The 12,852-nt window shown below is 60.1% G+C and overlaps 1 protein-coding gene across 1 annotated transcript in view; it reads right to left on the minus strand.

Annotated features, from left to right (window-relative positions):
- The window catches only part of ZFPM1 (zinc finger protein, FOG family member 1), a 34,739-nt gene extending 28,629 nt beyond the window's left edge, over nucleotides 1-6,110 (minus strand). The window contains 1 exon segment of the mRNA XM_076348933.1: nucleotides 6,028-6,110. Coding sequence (XP_076205048.1) covers nucleotides 6,028-6,067 — 40 coding nt within the window. The 5' untranslated portion in view covers nucleotides 6,068-6,110.
- Between the last annotated feature and the right edge of the window lie 6,742 nt (nucleotides 6,111-12,852).

Raw genomic sequence — 12,852 nt, forward strand, 5'->3', positions numbered from 1 at the left:
GGCTGCTCACATCCCTCTCGCCAGGCAGCCTCGGGTCCCAGCGCCCAGCTGCGCCACCGCGGAAGATCCGGGCTGGTTTTGTCTCCTCAGCATCGCCCCAGCCAGCATTTTCCAAGGCAAATCATGGGGTTTTTTTTTTTTTTTGCAGTAGGATGCAGAGCATGCATGGAAAACATCCTCTTCCCTTCCCCAGAATGGGTGTATCTGACCCCAAATGCACCAATGCCAAGCAGGGCACAGCGGCTCCGTCCCCAGGCTGCGTCAGCCCTGCTGTTCCCGGTTTGGGCAGTGTTGTCCCTTCCTTTCCCAGGGATGCGGGTGACATCAACCCCATGGCCGGCACGGGGTTGGGAGCGTCACAGGGCAGGGAGCGTCACAGGGCACGGGGTGCTCCAGGGATGCTGCGGACAGTGGACGTGGACTCGGTGACACCGGAGGACTTGGCTCCCCGGTGACTTCACACCATGTTGTCTTTGGGATGCTGCCATCGCTGGGTGGCTCCGCTGGGTCCCCAGGGAGGGACGGGGCTGCCCCTCTCCAGGAACTGTGGATCACCTGCGCCGTGGCACTATCTCCTTGTGCAGTCTGCTGCAACACCCGTAGGGAAAGGATTGCTTTCTTCCCAAGCCCTGATTGCTGAGCTGGCCGGCTCGCAACTTGGCGAAAGGGGAACCTGCAGCTTGTTAGGTGGCCTCGTGATTCACAACGGAAAATAAGACCTTGCCCAACCACGCAAGTTCGGAGCCAGAGCCATAAATCCCAGCCAGAGGTGGCTTTCCCGCTCCGGTGTGGGATGTCAGGGACGGTCCCCACGGTGCGGGCATCGCCGCGGCTCCGCGCCTGCTCGGGGTGCCCAGGGAGGGGGCAGCGCGGGGGTGTCCCCCGGGGGCACGGGAGGCAGAAGAGCAGCAGCAGACACAACCCAACCCAACCCCAGCGCCCACGGGCCCTGGAAGCGGCCGCCTGCCAAAGCTGCTGCAGCCTCCCTTGCCGGTGCGGCTGCCAGAGCCGCCTTCCCACCCTGCGGCCGCCGGCAGCCGGCAGGGATGTGCACCGGGCCTCTCGGCAGAACAGGTTTTGCCGTGCTGCCGGGTGCTCCACGCATGGCCGTGGCCAGCCTGGCTCTGGCACTTGCCCTCCGAGCATCTTGCACGCATCCTCCCTGCCCGATACGGAGATGGGGATGGCCGGGAAGGGCCATCCTGGGGATATACCCCGAGCAGGGTCCAAAAATGGGCTCACAGGGTGCCCCGGCACTGAAGGAAGCATCTGCGTGGGACAGCCACGACACGTCCCATGGTCGGCAGAGCATGGGGCCGGTGGCACAGGGCAGCCCAGAGCCCTGTAAATGGATATATTGCTCCGGAGAGAGGCAGAGGCAAGCTGTCCCCCCGGTCACCAGCCACCAAGCACGGTGCTGACCCCTCTCCCAGATGCGGGGCCCGCAGGGATGCTCATACCGGGACCACTGGCCATGGAAGAGGAGCGAAACTTCTTCCAGCTGGTCCTAACCCCGCACCGAGCAGGAGCTCGGCTTCCCCGCGACGCTGCCGAGTTACCGGCGGGAAGTGGCTGGCGATGGCTGGGAGAGCTCACCGCGGCAGGCTGCGGGCTCTGTCGGACGCATCCCACCAGCACCGCAGCATCGCCAGCCCAGCCTGGGCCACCCCCTCTGCCCCATCCCACCCTGCGGGCACCATGATGGGTCCTTGCCTCCGGGAGCCCCCGATGCCGCCCACGGCGCATCCCAAGAGGCCGGCAGCAGCTGGGACGGGCAGAGCCTCTGCGGGGGCAGATGTGCCACGGGGCTTTGCTGCCTGCAGCCCTGCCAGCACCGAGGAGCCGTCACTTCGGGATGCCAGTGAGTCAGGGCTGGCAAATGCCTCTGGGGGGTTTGCACAAGAGGGGAGGAGTTGGCAGGCGGGCAAGCAGGCAGCGCCCGTGGGAGTAGCAGACATGTGGGACACGGGGTTGCCGCCCCCGGGACGCCAGGAGCGGGGCACGGGGAGCTGCAACGCTGAGGCAGCCCCCGGTGAGGCACAGAAAATACCGGTTTCGGGAGCGGAACCAGGAGGCCCTGCCTGCACCCAGCTCATCCCCTGGGTCCTCCCCGGGGACCAGGCAGCAAACCCTCCCCACCCCGCAGAGCAACCCCGGGGTAACGTGCCTCCCCAGACACCTCGCCGCCCACCCCGGCCCGGAGCATCCCTCCTCAGCAGGCGTGGATGGGGAAACTGAGGCACACAGGCTGGCGGTGATGGAAAAGTGCAGCAGCATCAGAGCAGCGGGGGGGTGGTGGGGAAGCAAGCGGAGGCAGTTAGTCACCTGCACAGACCGAAAGGAAAGGAGCGACTCAGCAAGCAAAGGGAGCGGGAGAGGAGCGGACAGGAGGCGTGCCGGGAGCGTCCCACGCCACCGGCTCACCACGCCGCCGCTAAAAATAGACGCTGGGTTGGCCACTGTCATCTTTACAAGAAATGCAATTTTCCAAGCTCCTGGGAAGGATGGCTCCCACAGTCCGGCCGGCACCGCAACCCCCCATCCGGCACCACAACCCCCTGCCCGGCATCACCGCAGAGCCCATGCGGGACCGGGGAGCAGCTGAGCTTGCAAAAGAGGGGGGGGGGGGAAACCACCCACACAACAAAACAATAAAACCAACCCAAACCACCCCATCAAGAGGTGGTGGGGTTTAACAGCGCAGATCGCATTCACTATCTAACACCATCTAACAGCAATTAAAGAAAATCCACTCACAAAAATATGACGGTGCTTTCGCCTCCCCCCCCCCCCAGCCCATGCGTTTGCTCCGCAGAGCAGAATGGGAGGTAACGATCGAAAAAGAAAGTCAAAGCTCTCATCAAACTAATGCAACATCTGCAGCTGATAACAGGCACTGGGGAGAGCTCGGCTTCTCAACCCAGCTTGTTTCGCAGAGCACACGGCGGGGGGGGGGGGGGAAACACCTTGAGAAATAAAAAAGTATATGCAGCTGCCCCCCCATCAGATAATTAAAGCGCCTGCGTTAATCACATTTGCAATGGAACAAATTGTTGGAGCCCTTTTGCCCCTCTTCGCTGTGTTTGTTGTTGTAGCGAATCCTGCTCCGGTCTGGTGGGGAGAGATAAGTGGTCCTTATCTCCCGGGGCAATCTCTATCAGGATGGAGATCGGGCCTCGGCGCTTATCGGGAGCTCAGATCTACTGTAGCTGAAAGCAGAATAGAAAGGGAAAAGGAAAAAAAAAAAAAAAGAAAAGAAAAAAACCACAAACAGGCCCCTGCAACTACTACAAAAATGTTCGCTTCCAGTTAATTTCGGAAGGAAAAAAAAATATATATATATTAGAACAACAACAGAAGGAGAGGCACATCAGCAAGACGAGATCAATCTCCCGCTTATCAGCTTCCCCCATCGGAAGACCCGGCGCTGCGAGTGCACGCACAGGCAGCTGCCAGCAGCCTCGCTCATCAGCTGTGTGCCCGCGCTCCCATGTTTGAAGTTAATAAATATAACAGGCTATCTGGGTTGGAGATCAGCTCCTGCTCTCTATCAGCCCCGCACATCTATCTACCAGCAGAACAAAAGACAGGAAAAAAAAAAATAAAATAAATAAAGAGGGGGAAAAAAAAAAAGCCAACCTATAGAGCAGCAGCAGCTGCAGGGAGGTTGCTGGTTTTACAGCCGTGGATGGAGTGGGGGGCGAAAAGCAACTGCGTGTCCCGTCCCCCCCCCAGCTCCGGGCAGGTACCTCGCAAAATTAAATAAATAAACGCTCCGGGTGTTTTCTCCGCTATCGGAAGCCACCATCTAGATGCAATCGGCTTCCAAAGCCTCACCACCGCGTGCCACCGGGCAGAGAGGGTGCTCCCGGGGGGGCTCGGAGGGACCCCACGTTGCTGGTACCCCCGTCCCCCTCCATCGCTGCATCGCTCCAGCCCAAAAAGCGAAGAAGAAGAAGGAGGAGGAGGAGGTTAAAGCAGCCGGTTAAATATAGTCCGGTGTCTGATCTTTGTCTTATCGCTCTTGGCGATCGCCCGCCCTCCTGGCGATCTCCCCTGCGAGCTTATCTGCGCATTGCATCGAGCTTTAAAAAAACAACAAAACCCAAACCCCAGAAGACATGAAGCCAGAGCGAGAACATAGCGTCACCCAGGAAAATAAAATCAGCAGATACCAATCTGGAGGAGGTTTTTTTTTTAATCCTCCAGCCGAGATGATAAAAAGGATAGACTTTGTGGAAACAGGTCCGGTCTGTACATGAGAGGAGTCTGGTTACCGGAGCCCTGATTCATGCACACTCGGCGGGGAGAGCCGTCGGAGGCAGCAGCAAGGCGCTCTCGCCGCGTTCACCGGCTCTAATGACTGTTTTCATGTTGACACATACAGGAAGGGTTCCAAGCTTTCAGCTTTTAATCAGTTTTGGCCATCGCTGGCGGCCTGAGATCAGCCTCCCACTTTATCATTTCTTCACATCTCTGCAGAAAAGCAGCAGAGGAAGGAGATACGAGCCGCCTTTGCCCGGCCAAGCTGTCACGGCCTCATCCAGCCCTATTTTTTCCCCCCACCAAGGTCCACGCCGGTGGGTGCTGGGACCGGACGGGCGTCCTGCCGTCGGCATGTCCCCCACGCACGCAGCTATCGCCCACATCGGCGTTGTTATTTCAACGGCTGCGACGCTACCGCTCGCTTCGGTCTTAAGGCTCCCGGTTTAGTGAGCTGGAGTTACCCAGGGAGGGATCGCTGGGCAGCCGGGCTTTTTGCCGAAATAAAGCCGCGGAAGTTGGATAAAGCTAAAGGAGAAAATGATCACACACACACAAAAAAAAAAAAAAAAGGAGGCAGCTGGGACTAGTTTTAACTCTACCCGGGTAAAAGTCTAGCTGAGCTTTATCACCAGAGCAATCACCCCAGGCAGGGAAACAGGTAGGTGCAACTCAGCCTTGCAATTATTTCAAGAGAAAGATAAAGCTAGATTATCACATGGTGGCCAGCCTTCCCTATCCTCCCATCTCCCTCTTATCGCCAGCTTCCATCGACTTGAGGGGGAAAGAAAAAAAACACACACACACACACACACCAGAGAGGAAGGGAGAAAAGCCGAGCGAAGCCCGTCACCAAAAAACTTCCAGCACTTTGCAGAATTTCTCAGCGCAGCCGGCACATCCCCACCGGACCGAAACCAGATCCCGGCCGATGGGTTGGATCGTGGGGAACACGACCCTCCGGAGACGGGGAGACGCGGACGGTGGCTGGAGTCCCGTGGGACCCCCACGGTGGTCTCTCCCGTTGTCAGCCCGGGGTGTTATCACCCCATCCTTGCCCGGGCTGGGGTGCAAAGTGGGAGCAGGGCGGGGGGGGGGGGGGGCCACCGGGCAGGGTGAAAGGTCGAGGCCAGCGCCGTCAGGGGGGACGATGGCGGTCAGCGGGGACGATGGCACGTCGCATCCGGTGGCACCGGTGGTGAATGGGGGGTCCCCGTGCGGAAAGGGGAGCCCCTGGCAGGGCGAGGGTGCCGTACCCGGAGCGAGGAGCTGCTGGCAGGGCTGGGGTGCCCCAGAGGGGGTTTGAGGAGCCCGGGGTTGGGGGGGGGGGGGGGGGGGGTCGGGAAGCCCCTCACCCCGGCTCACGGCGCTGGATGGGCGGCAGGCGGGGGAGATAAGATCACAATTTCAGGCCGTCCCGACAGAGCGATGTTATCAGGACGGGACTTGCAGAACGGAATATTTTAAAGCCTTATCGGGGCCCCCATCGGGAGCCGGTACCGGAGCCACCGCGCTGGCGGGGGGGAGGCGGCCGGGAAGGCGAGGCGGCGGGGTCGGAGCTCAAAGCGGGCGCCCGGTAGCGGGAGTGGGCACCCACCGCGGCCGTCCCGGGTGGGTACCGGGGGTGAGGGAGTACCGGGGGGGTGGGGGGGGGCCGCTGCCGCCGAGGGGGTGGTGCAAAACAATAAGGGGGGGGGGGGGGGCAGTAGAGAAGGGGGGAGCTGGCTGCAGCGGGGGGTGCCGGTACCGGTAGTGGGAACTCACGTTTGATCTGCCGGGGGTTGCTCTGTTTCCTCCTGGACATCGCTCGGCGGGGGGCGAGCCCGGCGCCCCGGCTGGCGGCTGGGCGGGCGGCAGGTGGGTGGCGGCGGGCGGGCCCCCGGCTGCTCGCATGCCCGCCCGCCCGCCCGCGCTGCCGGGCCGGGGCCGGGGCCGGGGCCGGGGCCGGGCCGGGCCGTGCGCGGCGGAGCGGAGCCGCCGCCGCCGCCGCGGGATTTTCTCAATGGGGCGCCGCGGCCGATCAAACCCGCGGAACGTTCCACGGGGGCGGGGCCTGCCCCCGCCACGCACCGCCGCGGCCTCCCATAGGCCGCCGCCCCTCCCGACGGCCCCGCCCACCGGATGGCGTAGCCGGCTGCCGCTGCCGCCGCGGCGCGGGGCGGGGCGGGGCGGAGCGGGGCGGGGCGGGGCGCGGCGGCCGCCGGCGGTGGGGGGGGGCCGCCGGGGCGAGGGAGGGGGCGGTGCCCCCCCGGGGGGCCCGATCCATGCGGGGGCTCCGTGGCCGTCGTCCCCCCCCCGCGGTTCCCAAAGCCTCCCGCGTGTCCCCAGCCTCCCTTTCGGGTCCCCGCGCCCCCCCGTGAGGCCCCAAGCCCCCTGCCTTGGGACCCTGACCCCCACCCCTTTGGGCTCCTACCACCCCCTTGGGGTCCCCAACCCACTCCTTTGGGACTCCAGTCCCCCCTTGGGGTCCCCAAACCCCTCCCTTGGGTCCCCAACCGCCCTTAAGGGTTCCTAAGCCCCTCCTTTGGGACCCCAACCCCTCCTTTGGGGTCCCCAAACACCCCTTTGGGGTCCCAATCGCCCTTTGCACTCTCACCCCCCCTCTGGAAGGTCCTAAACTCCCACGGGGCTACCAGTCCCCCCTTCTGGGACCTCAGTCCCCCCCATTGGGGTCCCAACCCATCCTTTGGAGGTCCTCAAAGCCTCCTGTGTGACCCTCAAGCCCTCCTGTGGGCCCCCCCCCAACCTTTCTGTGGGGTGCCCAGGGCCTCTCTTTGGGATCCCAAACCCCTCTTAAAATCCCGCTCATTTGTAGATGGACGGTCCAAAAAGTCCCACTTGTGACTTCCAGGGTCACCGTGACCCCGGCTCGGGGACGGGGCGGGGGGGGACACACGACACACCCCAGGGTGCACGGGGGACAGCGTAGGGGCGCTGGGGTCCCCCTCGGCATCATCCTGGCCACGTGAGCCAGTCCTCACCACGAGCATGCAGCCAGGCGGCGATTTTGGGGCTAACTGGGGGGTAAACAGGAGCCGCTTATATTTTGGGTCTGTGATGGGAATATTCTTCTGTGAAAAATAACCGTTTCTGCCAAACCCGGCCCTCGGCCGTGGCCGATCTTGGCTCAGGGGGGGTTTGCCAGCGGTGACGGCCGGTGCTCCCCAATTAGTGATGCAATTTTTGGATCAGTGGGGGAGCAGGGGGCTGGTGGGCTGCGGGGACACGGCACGGTGCAGCACAGCCCGGCACGGCACAGCCGGCACGGCACAGCACAGTGACTTGGCCGTATCCCCTCTCCATCTATCCCTGGACATGGGGTGTGCTTTTTCGCCCCCCCCCCCCCCTTTTCTTTTTTTAAAGGGTTTTTAATTAACTTCCTGTTCCATTGGTGGGATAATGAGTTTTAAGCAGCACATGATTCCAGTAAAGAGGTCAAGCCGGCAATGAGGATGTCAAAAGAAATTAAGTTAGGAATTAAGAAGAGTTCCAGGGGAGAAAAAAAAACCAACCCATCGAGGGAGGGAGATGCTGTTGAGGACAAGGCTTTGCTCTCCCCCCCACTCGGCCGGCCGCCCCCCAAAATGATCCTGACGGCGTTTTTCACCTCGTTTGGCCCCGAATCGCAGCCTTCCTGGAGACCATCTCACCCCAGGGCAGGCAGCTCTGCTTCCAGAGCCTTTCCCTTCCCCGCCGCGACTCACGTGTGTGATAAAATCAAGCGCCCGCCCGCGACGGCTTTGCAGGGTCCGGCCCAAGGAGACTTGAGTGGCCTCTGCTTTGCATCAGCCGTGATGGGCGCTGATTCCATCAGGGCCCGCGTCGTGGGGAGCCGAGGCTCCACCCTGCTGCTTTTGGGGGGGTTCTCCATACCACCACCCCCCCCCCCCGGGATGACCACGGGCGTTTTGGGGTTGGGGGCCGGTGCAGCGCTGCAGACCCAGCCGGCTCCTCCGGCACATCCGTGGCATCACCCGCTGACACCGCTCACGGCACCCGTGTTATTTACTCCGCACGTTTGCTTACGCCGAGACAATTAGACCAACCATTTAATTAAATGCAGCACCAATAATTGCAAGGACCTGGGGGGCTGGGGGTGAGCGGATACAAATAGGGCGCCCAAATTTCCTCTCCCCAGAACAGAGCAGGGGGATGTTGGCTATTCCCGGCTCTTTATGCTAGAAGCAGCAGTGACAGCATCCTTCGAGGGGCCGAGGGGACAGACCCCGGTTGCTGTCACACCCTCAGGGGGCTGCATCTCACCCCTGCCGTAAGAAGCCAAAAAAGCCTCGACCGAGCCGGCGGGTGCCCAACACCGGCGTGCAACCGTGCCCTGGGGAGGGGAGCCCAGCTACGGGGGGGAAACAGGTTGCAGTCCTTCCCCTTGCACATTCCTTGCCAGCGTCCTTTTAATTAGCTTTTTGGCACCATCTCAAAGCCTCTTAGATCCCCCCAGGCCTGAGAATTTGCAGTCGCGTCAAACAACGCCGGGCCAAGGGCCGGATCCCCAGCGTGGGGACGTCCCTGAGCCCCGCATCTCCCTGCCCCATCAACCCGCGCATCCCACCCCGCCGTGCGGGGGATCCATGGGTGCCCCTGCGTGGGGACAACCGGCACGGTGCCGGTGACAGCGGCATGGCCGCGTGTTTTTTTTCCCGCCCCCACCGATCCCGTTGTGTTTGCAGAGAGATTGTTATAGGGTAACAGAATAAATAGCGTGTTTTCCTGAGGAGTGAATTACACGCCTGCAGAGCAGAGATAATGTGCGAGCAGCCGTTTCCCCCATTGTGAGCGAGGTGACATCTTTTTATGGAGCTGTGTACATTCGTATTAGTGCCAATTAATCTGGGGTGATATTATTAGAGACGCAGTGAGAGGAGGTGTCGGCGGAGGAATGTAAATGGGAAAAGCTAAGGCGCTGCCTCGGCCATATTTCACGGGTGGGTGGCGGTGATGCTGGGTGCTGCGCTGAGCACCCCGAAGGGGTCTGGGTGCCCACGGGACCACGGGCTGCCCCAGCCGGTGGCACCGTCCGCTGGCACGGCTCTGCCAAGGCTGCAGAAACAGCTATTTCCAGCTGCAGAAAGTCATGTTTTAGGGCTTTTTTTTTTTTTCTCCTTTTGTCCCAAGAGGGAGGAATGGTATCTCGGTGCCCCTGCCTGCGGGCAGGCCAGCACCCGCCGGGCTGGGTGCTGGGTGTGCTGCAGAGGGGCCCTGCCACCTACCGGCAGGAGAACCTGGCCCCGGGTGCCACTTGTCACCTGCCTGTGGCTCAGCCCCAGGCAGCTGCCACCAACCCCGGGGCCCTCTGCGGTTTGGGCACGGCTTGGGCACGGCTTGGGCACATTTGGGCATGTCCTTCTGCTGCTTGGGCACGGCTTGGGCACGGCTTGGGCACGGCTTGGGCATGTCCTGCGCAGGGGTGCTGCTGCGGGATTCGGGGCTCCTGGGAGCTGCGGTGGCAGCAGGAAGGTTTTTGGGTTAAAATAAGTGATGCAAAATGATGCTGGATGCTACTGAAGCCCAGTGGGAGTGTGTGGATGAGCGGCCCCCGTGCCCCAAATTCAAGGCTGGGATTTCTCAGTGCTTATTTCGCCCCCCCCTCCCCTTGATCTCCCGCTATAGGGACGATGCTCTAACTCACAAAAGGACTGATCCCCCCCGTTCCTGGGGGTCAGGCAGCGAAGCCGGGCTGCAGCTCGAGGGGCATCGCTGCTGGCAGGACGGCAGCCCCCGGGTGGGTGCATCGCTCCTGCGTTATCTCCCTGGCTCCCGCAGCGCTCCCGTCCCCACACCCCGCAGCCGCCCCGGCTCGGGATTTCCCCGCCTGAAGGCAATTCAGCATCAGGGATGCAGGAGCCCGTGGGTGCGTGTGGTCCCCATCATGCACATACAGCCAGGGGGATGTGGGAGCCAGGGTTTAAATTCCTGCTGTGCAGGGAACGGCCAGATTTGACTCAAGAGCAAGGGGGAAAAAAAAAAAACCTTTAGCCCCTGCTAGCAGCATGACAACCATGGTGGATCCTGTTATCCTCCGGGCTTTACAGAGCGGCTTAAAGCACCTCCAGCTCAGAAACTTGGGTGTGCGGCTGAGAAAAAAGGCCAGCTGGATTTGGGAGGCGCTTGAAGAGCAAACAGCAGCTGGAGGAAAATTTAGGGTGGTGGCAAGATGCCAAGAAATCCCCTAAGGGACTCCGTGCAACGCCAGGCACCCTCCGTTCAAACCCAGCCACCCTGCAACCCCCCCGGGGCCACCTGCGGGGTTGTCCCCATCCGCAGAGGCTGTGGATCGGGGCCGAGGATGGTGCAGATGAGCCGTGCATCCCGGTGGGGTGCAGCCCTGAGACCCCCAGACGTGCCGGGTCCCGTGGGTGCCCCCCCGTGCCGCTGGCACCCGCCGAGCAGCGAGTTAATCCACAGCCAGGAGAAGCCGCCCGGCTTTGCCTTCCTCGCTGGAATTACGTTGACGGGGGCCCGCAATCTTCCAAGTGACAAGCGCTGCCGGATAACGCAGGACTCGGCAAACCCAGGGGCTTTAGGGAGCTGAGGGGAGCTGATGGCCGGGGTGGGGGGGTCGCCTGCCCAGCAGGCGCTGAGACCGCGGGAGGGGGATGCGGGTGAGTGCAGGCGGGAGAGGACGGGGGGGAAAAAACAAAAAGCCCCACTCTCACTTAGAGGGGAAAGGGAAGAAGTAAATATTTCAGCCTTAAAAGCTTTAAGAGCTGCGGGGATGACGCCAGCGTCCCCCTGGGCAGCAGCGTTCGGGAGGAAGCGGTACCCGAGGCGAGCATCGCTCGTGGGCCGTGCTGCAATAAGGTGGGTGCTGCTTTAGGATGGCGTCCCCGCACCCTGCCCAGGGCCCCAGGGCCGGGTCCCGTCCCCCGCAGCAAAACCCCTGCCAGAACTTCATTTCCAGGTGCCCAGGTTATGAATCTGGGGGTGCGGGAGAGCTACAGTAACACCCAGGCATGAAATACTCCTCTGCCCCGTAGGTTTGCTGCTCTGGTGAAATATAGTAGAGGGAAAACATAAAAGTCCCATTTCCAGCTCCATAATATTTCCTGCCAAAACAAAGTAAAATGTGCTGCCTTAAATTTTCTGCAAAATTCTTCTGAGGTTATTTTTTTTCCCTAAATTAAGCCATACTAATTATTTTCAGCCACTTTATCTCCACTCTGCAACACACCAGGAGGGTGCAGACAGCAAGCATTTTAAGCCTCCATAAACAAAAGAGTAGTTTGGAAAATAATTCTATCAATTAATCAAATTAATCCTGCAGTTTTAGTTACAAGCCCCAAGTGGCAAGGATTCTAGCCTGCAGTTAGGAGCTATCTCTCATTGACAGCGTTTAAATGTTATGATTGCAACAGTAATTAAAGAATATAATATGCTTGGCTTTGTGTCAGCCTCCTACCTTCAGACCTCAGCGCCGTGCCGGCAGAGGTCAGCTTGAGGACAAATTGGTGATGACCAGACTGGGCCATCACCATCACCATCACCAATTGGTGACCACCAAACTGGGCCACCACCATCACCAATTGGTGACCACCAAACTGGGCCACTACCATCACCATCACCAGTTGGTGACGACCAAACTGGGCCACCGCCATCACCATCACCAATTGGTGATGACCAAACTGGACCATCACCACCACCATCACCATCACCAGTTGGTGATGACCAAACTAGGCCACCACCATCACCAATTGGTGACCACCAAACTGGGCCACTACCATCACCATCACCAATTGGTGATGACCAAACTGGACCATCACCACCACCATCACCATCACCAATTGGTGATGATCAAACTAGGCCATCACCATCACCAATTGGTGACGACCAAACTGGGCCTTCACCATCACCATCACCAGCTGGTGATGACCAAACTGGGCCACCGCCATCACCATCACCAATTGGTGATGACCAAACTGGGCCACCGCCATCACCATCACCAATTGGTGACGACCAAACTGGGCCACCACCATCATCAGTTGGTGATGACCAAACTGGGCCACGGCCATCGCCATCACCATCACCAATTGGTGATGACCAAGCAGGGCCATCACCATCACCATCATGTTGGGCTTTTCCCCCCCAGGACAAGACACCCGTGTCGTGAGCAGGACTCGGGCAAGATGCAGTGGGGAAGAGGAGATGCACAAGCATCTTCACCACTGAGAAGCTCCAAAACCAAATGATTGCAAAGGTGCTGGCAGCGGCACCAACGTCCTCCTGTGGCCACTTTGCAGAGGACACCACGAAGACGTACAGAGCATCCAACTGTCAATTAGAAATATCATCGTTTGGTTAGAGACGTGCGCGGGAGGAGTGGACTGCGGGGTACGGGACACAGCCAGGGAGGAACATCCCACAAACATCACGCAGACAGGAGATTTCTGTGAAAATATTGGAATATATTTGAAAAGATTAATCATGTATGATTTTACAGTACCACCCCATATTTTCATCTCATACTTTATTTAACAATATTAAAGAGGCACTTTAAAAGCACACATACAACATCATAAAACGGCGTTTCCTGCTCTCTCTCTGCTTCTCTGACAAAATATCAAAATAAAAACTTTT

The sequence above is a fragment of the Aptenodytes patagonicus genome, chromosome 11 (assembly GCF_965638725.1).
Source record: "Aptenodytes patagonicus chromosome 11, bAptPat1.pri.cur, whole genome shotgun sequence".
Classification (NCBI taxonomy): Eukaryota; Metazoa; Chordata; class Aves; order Sphenisciformes; family Spheniscidae; genus Aptenodytes; species Aptenodytes patagonicus.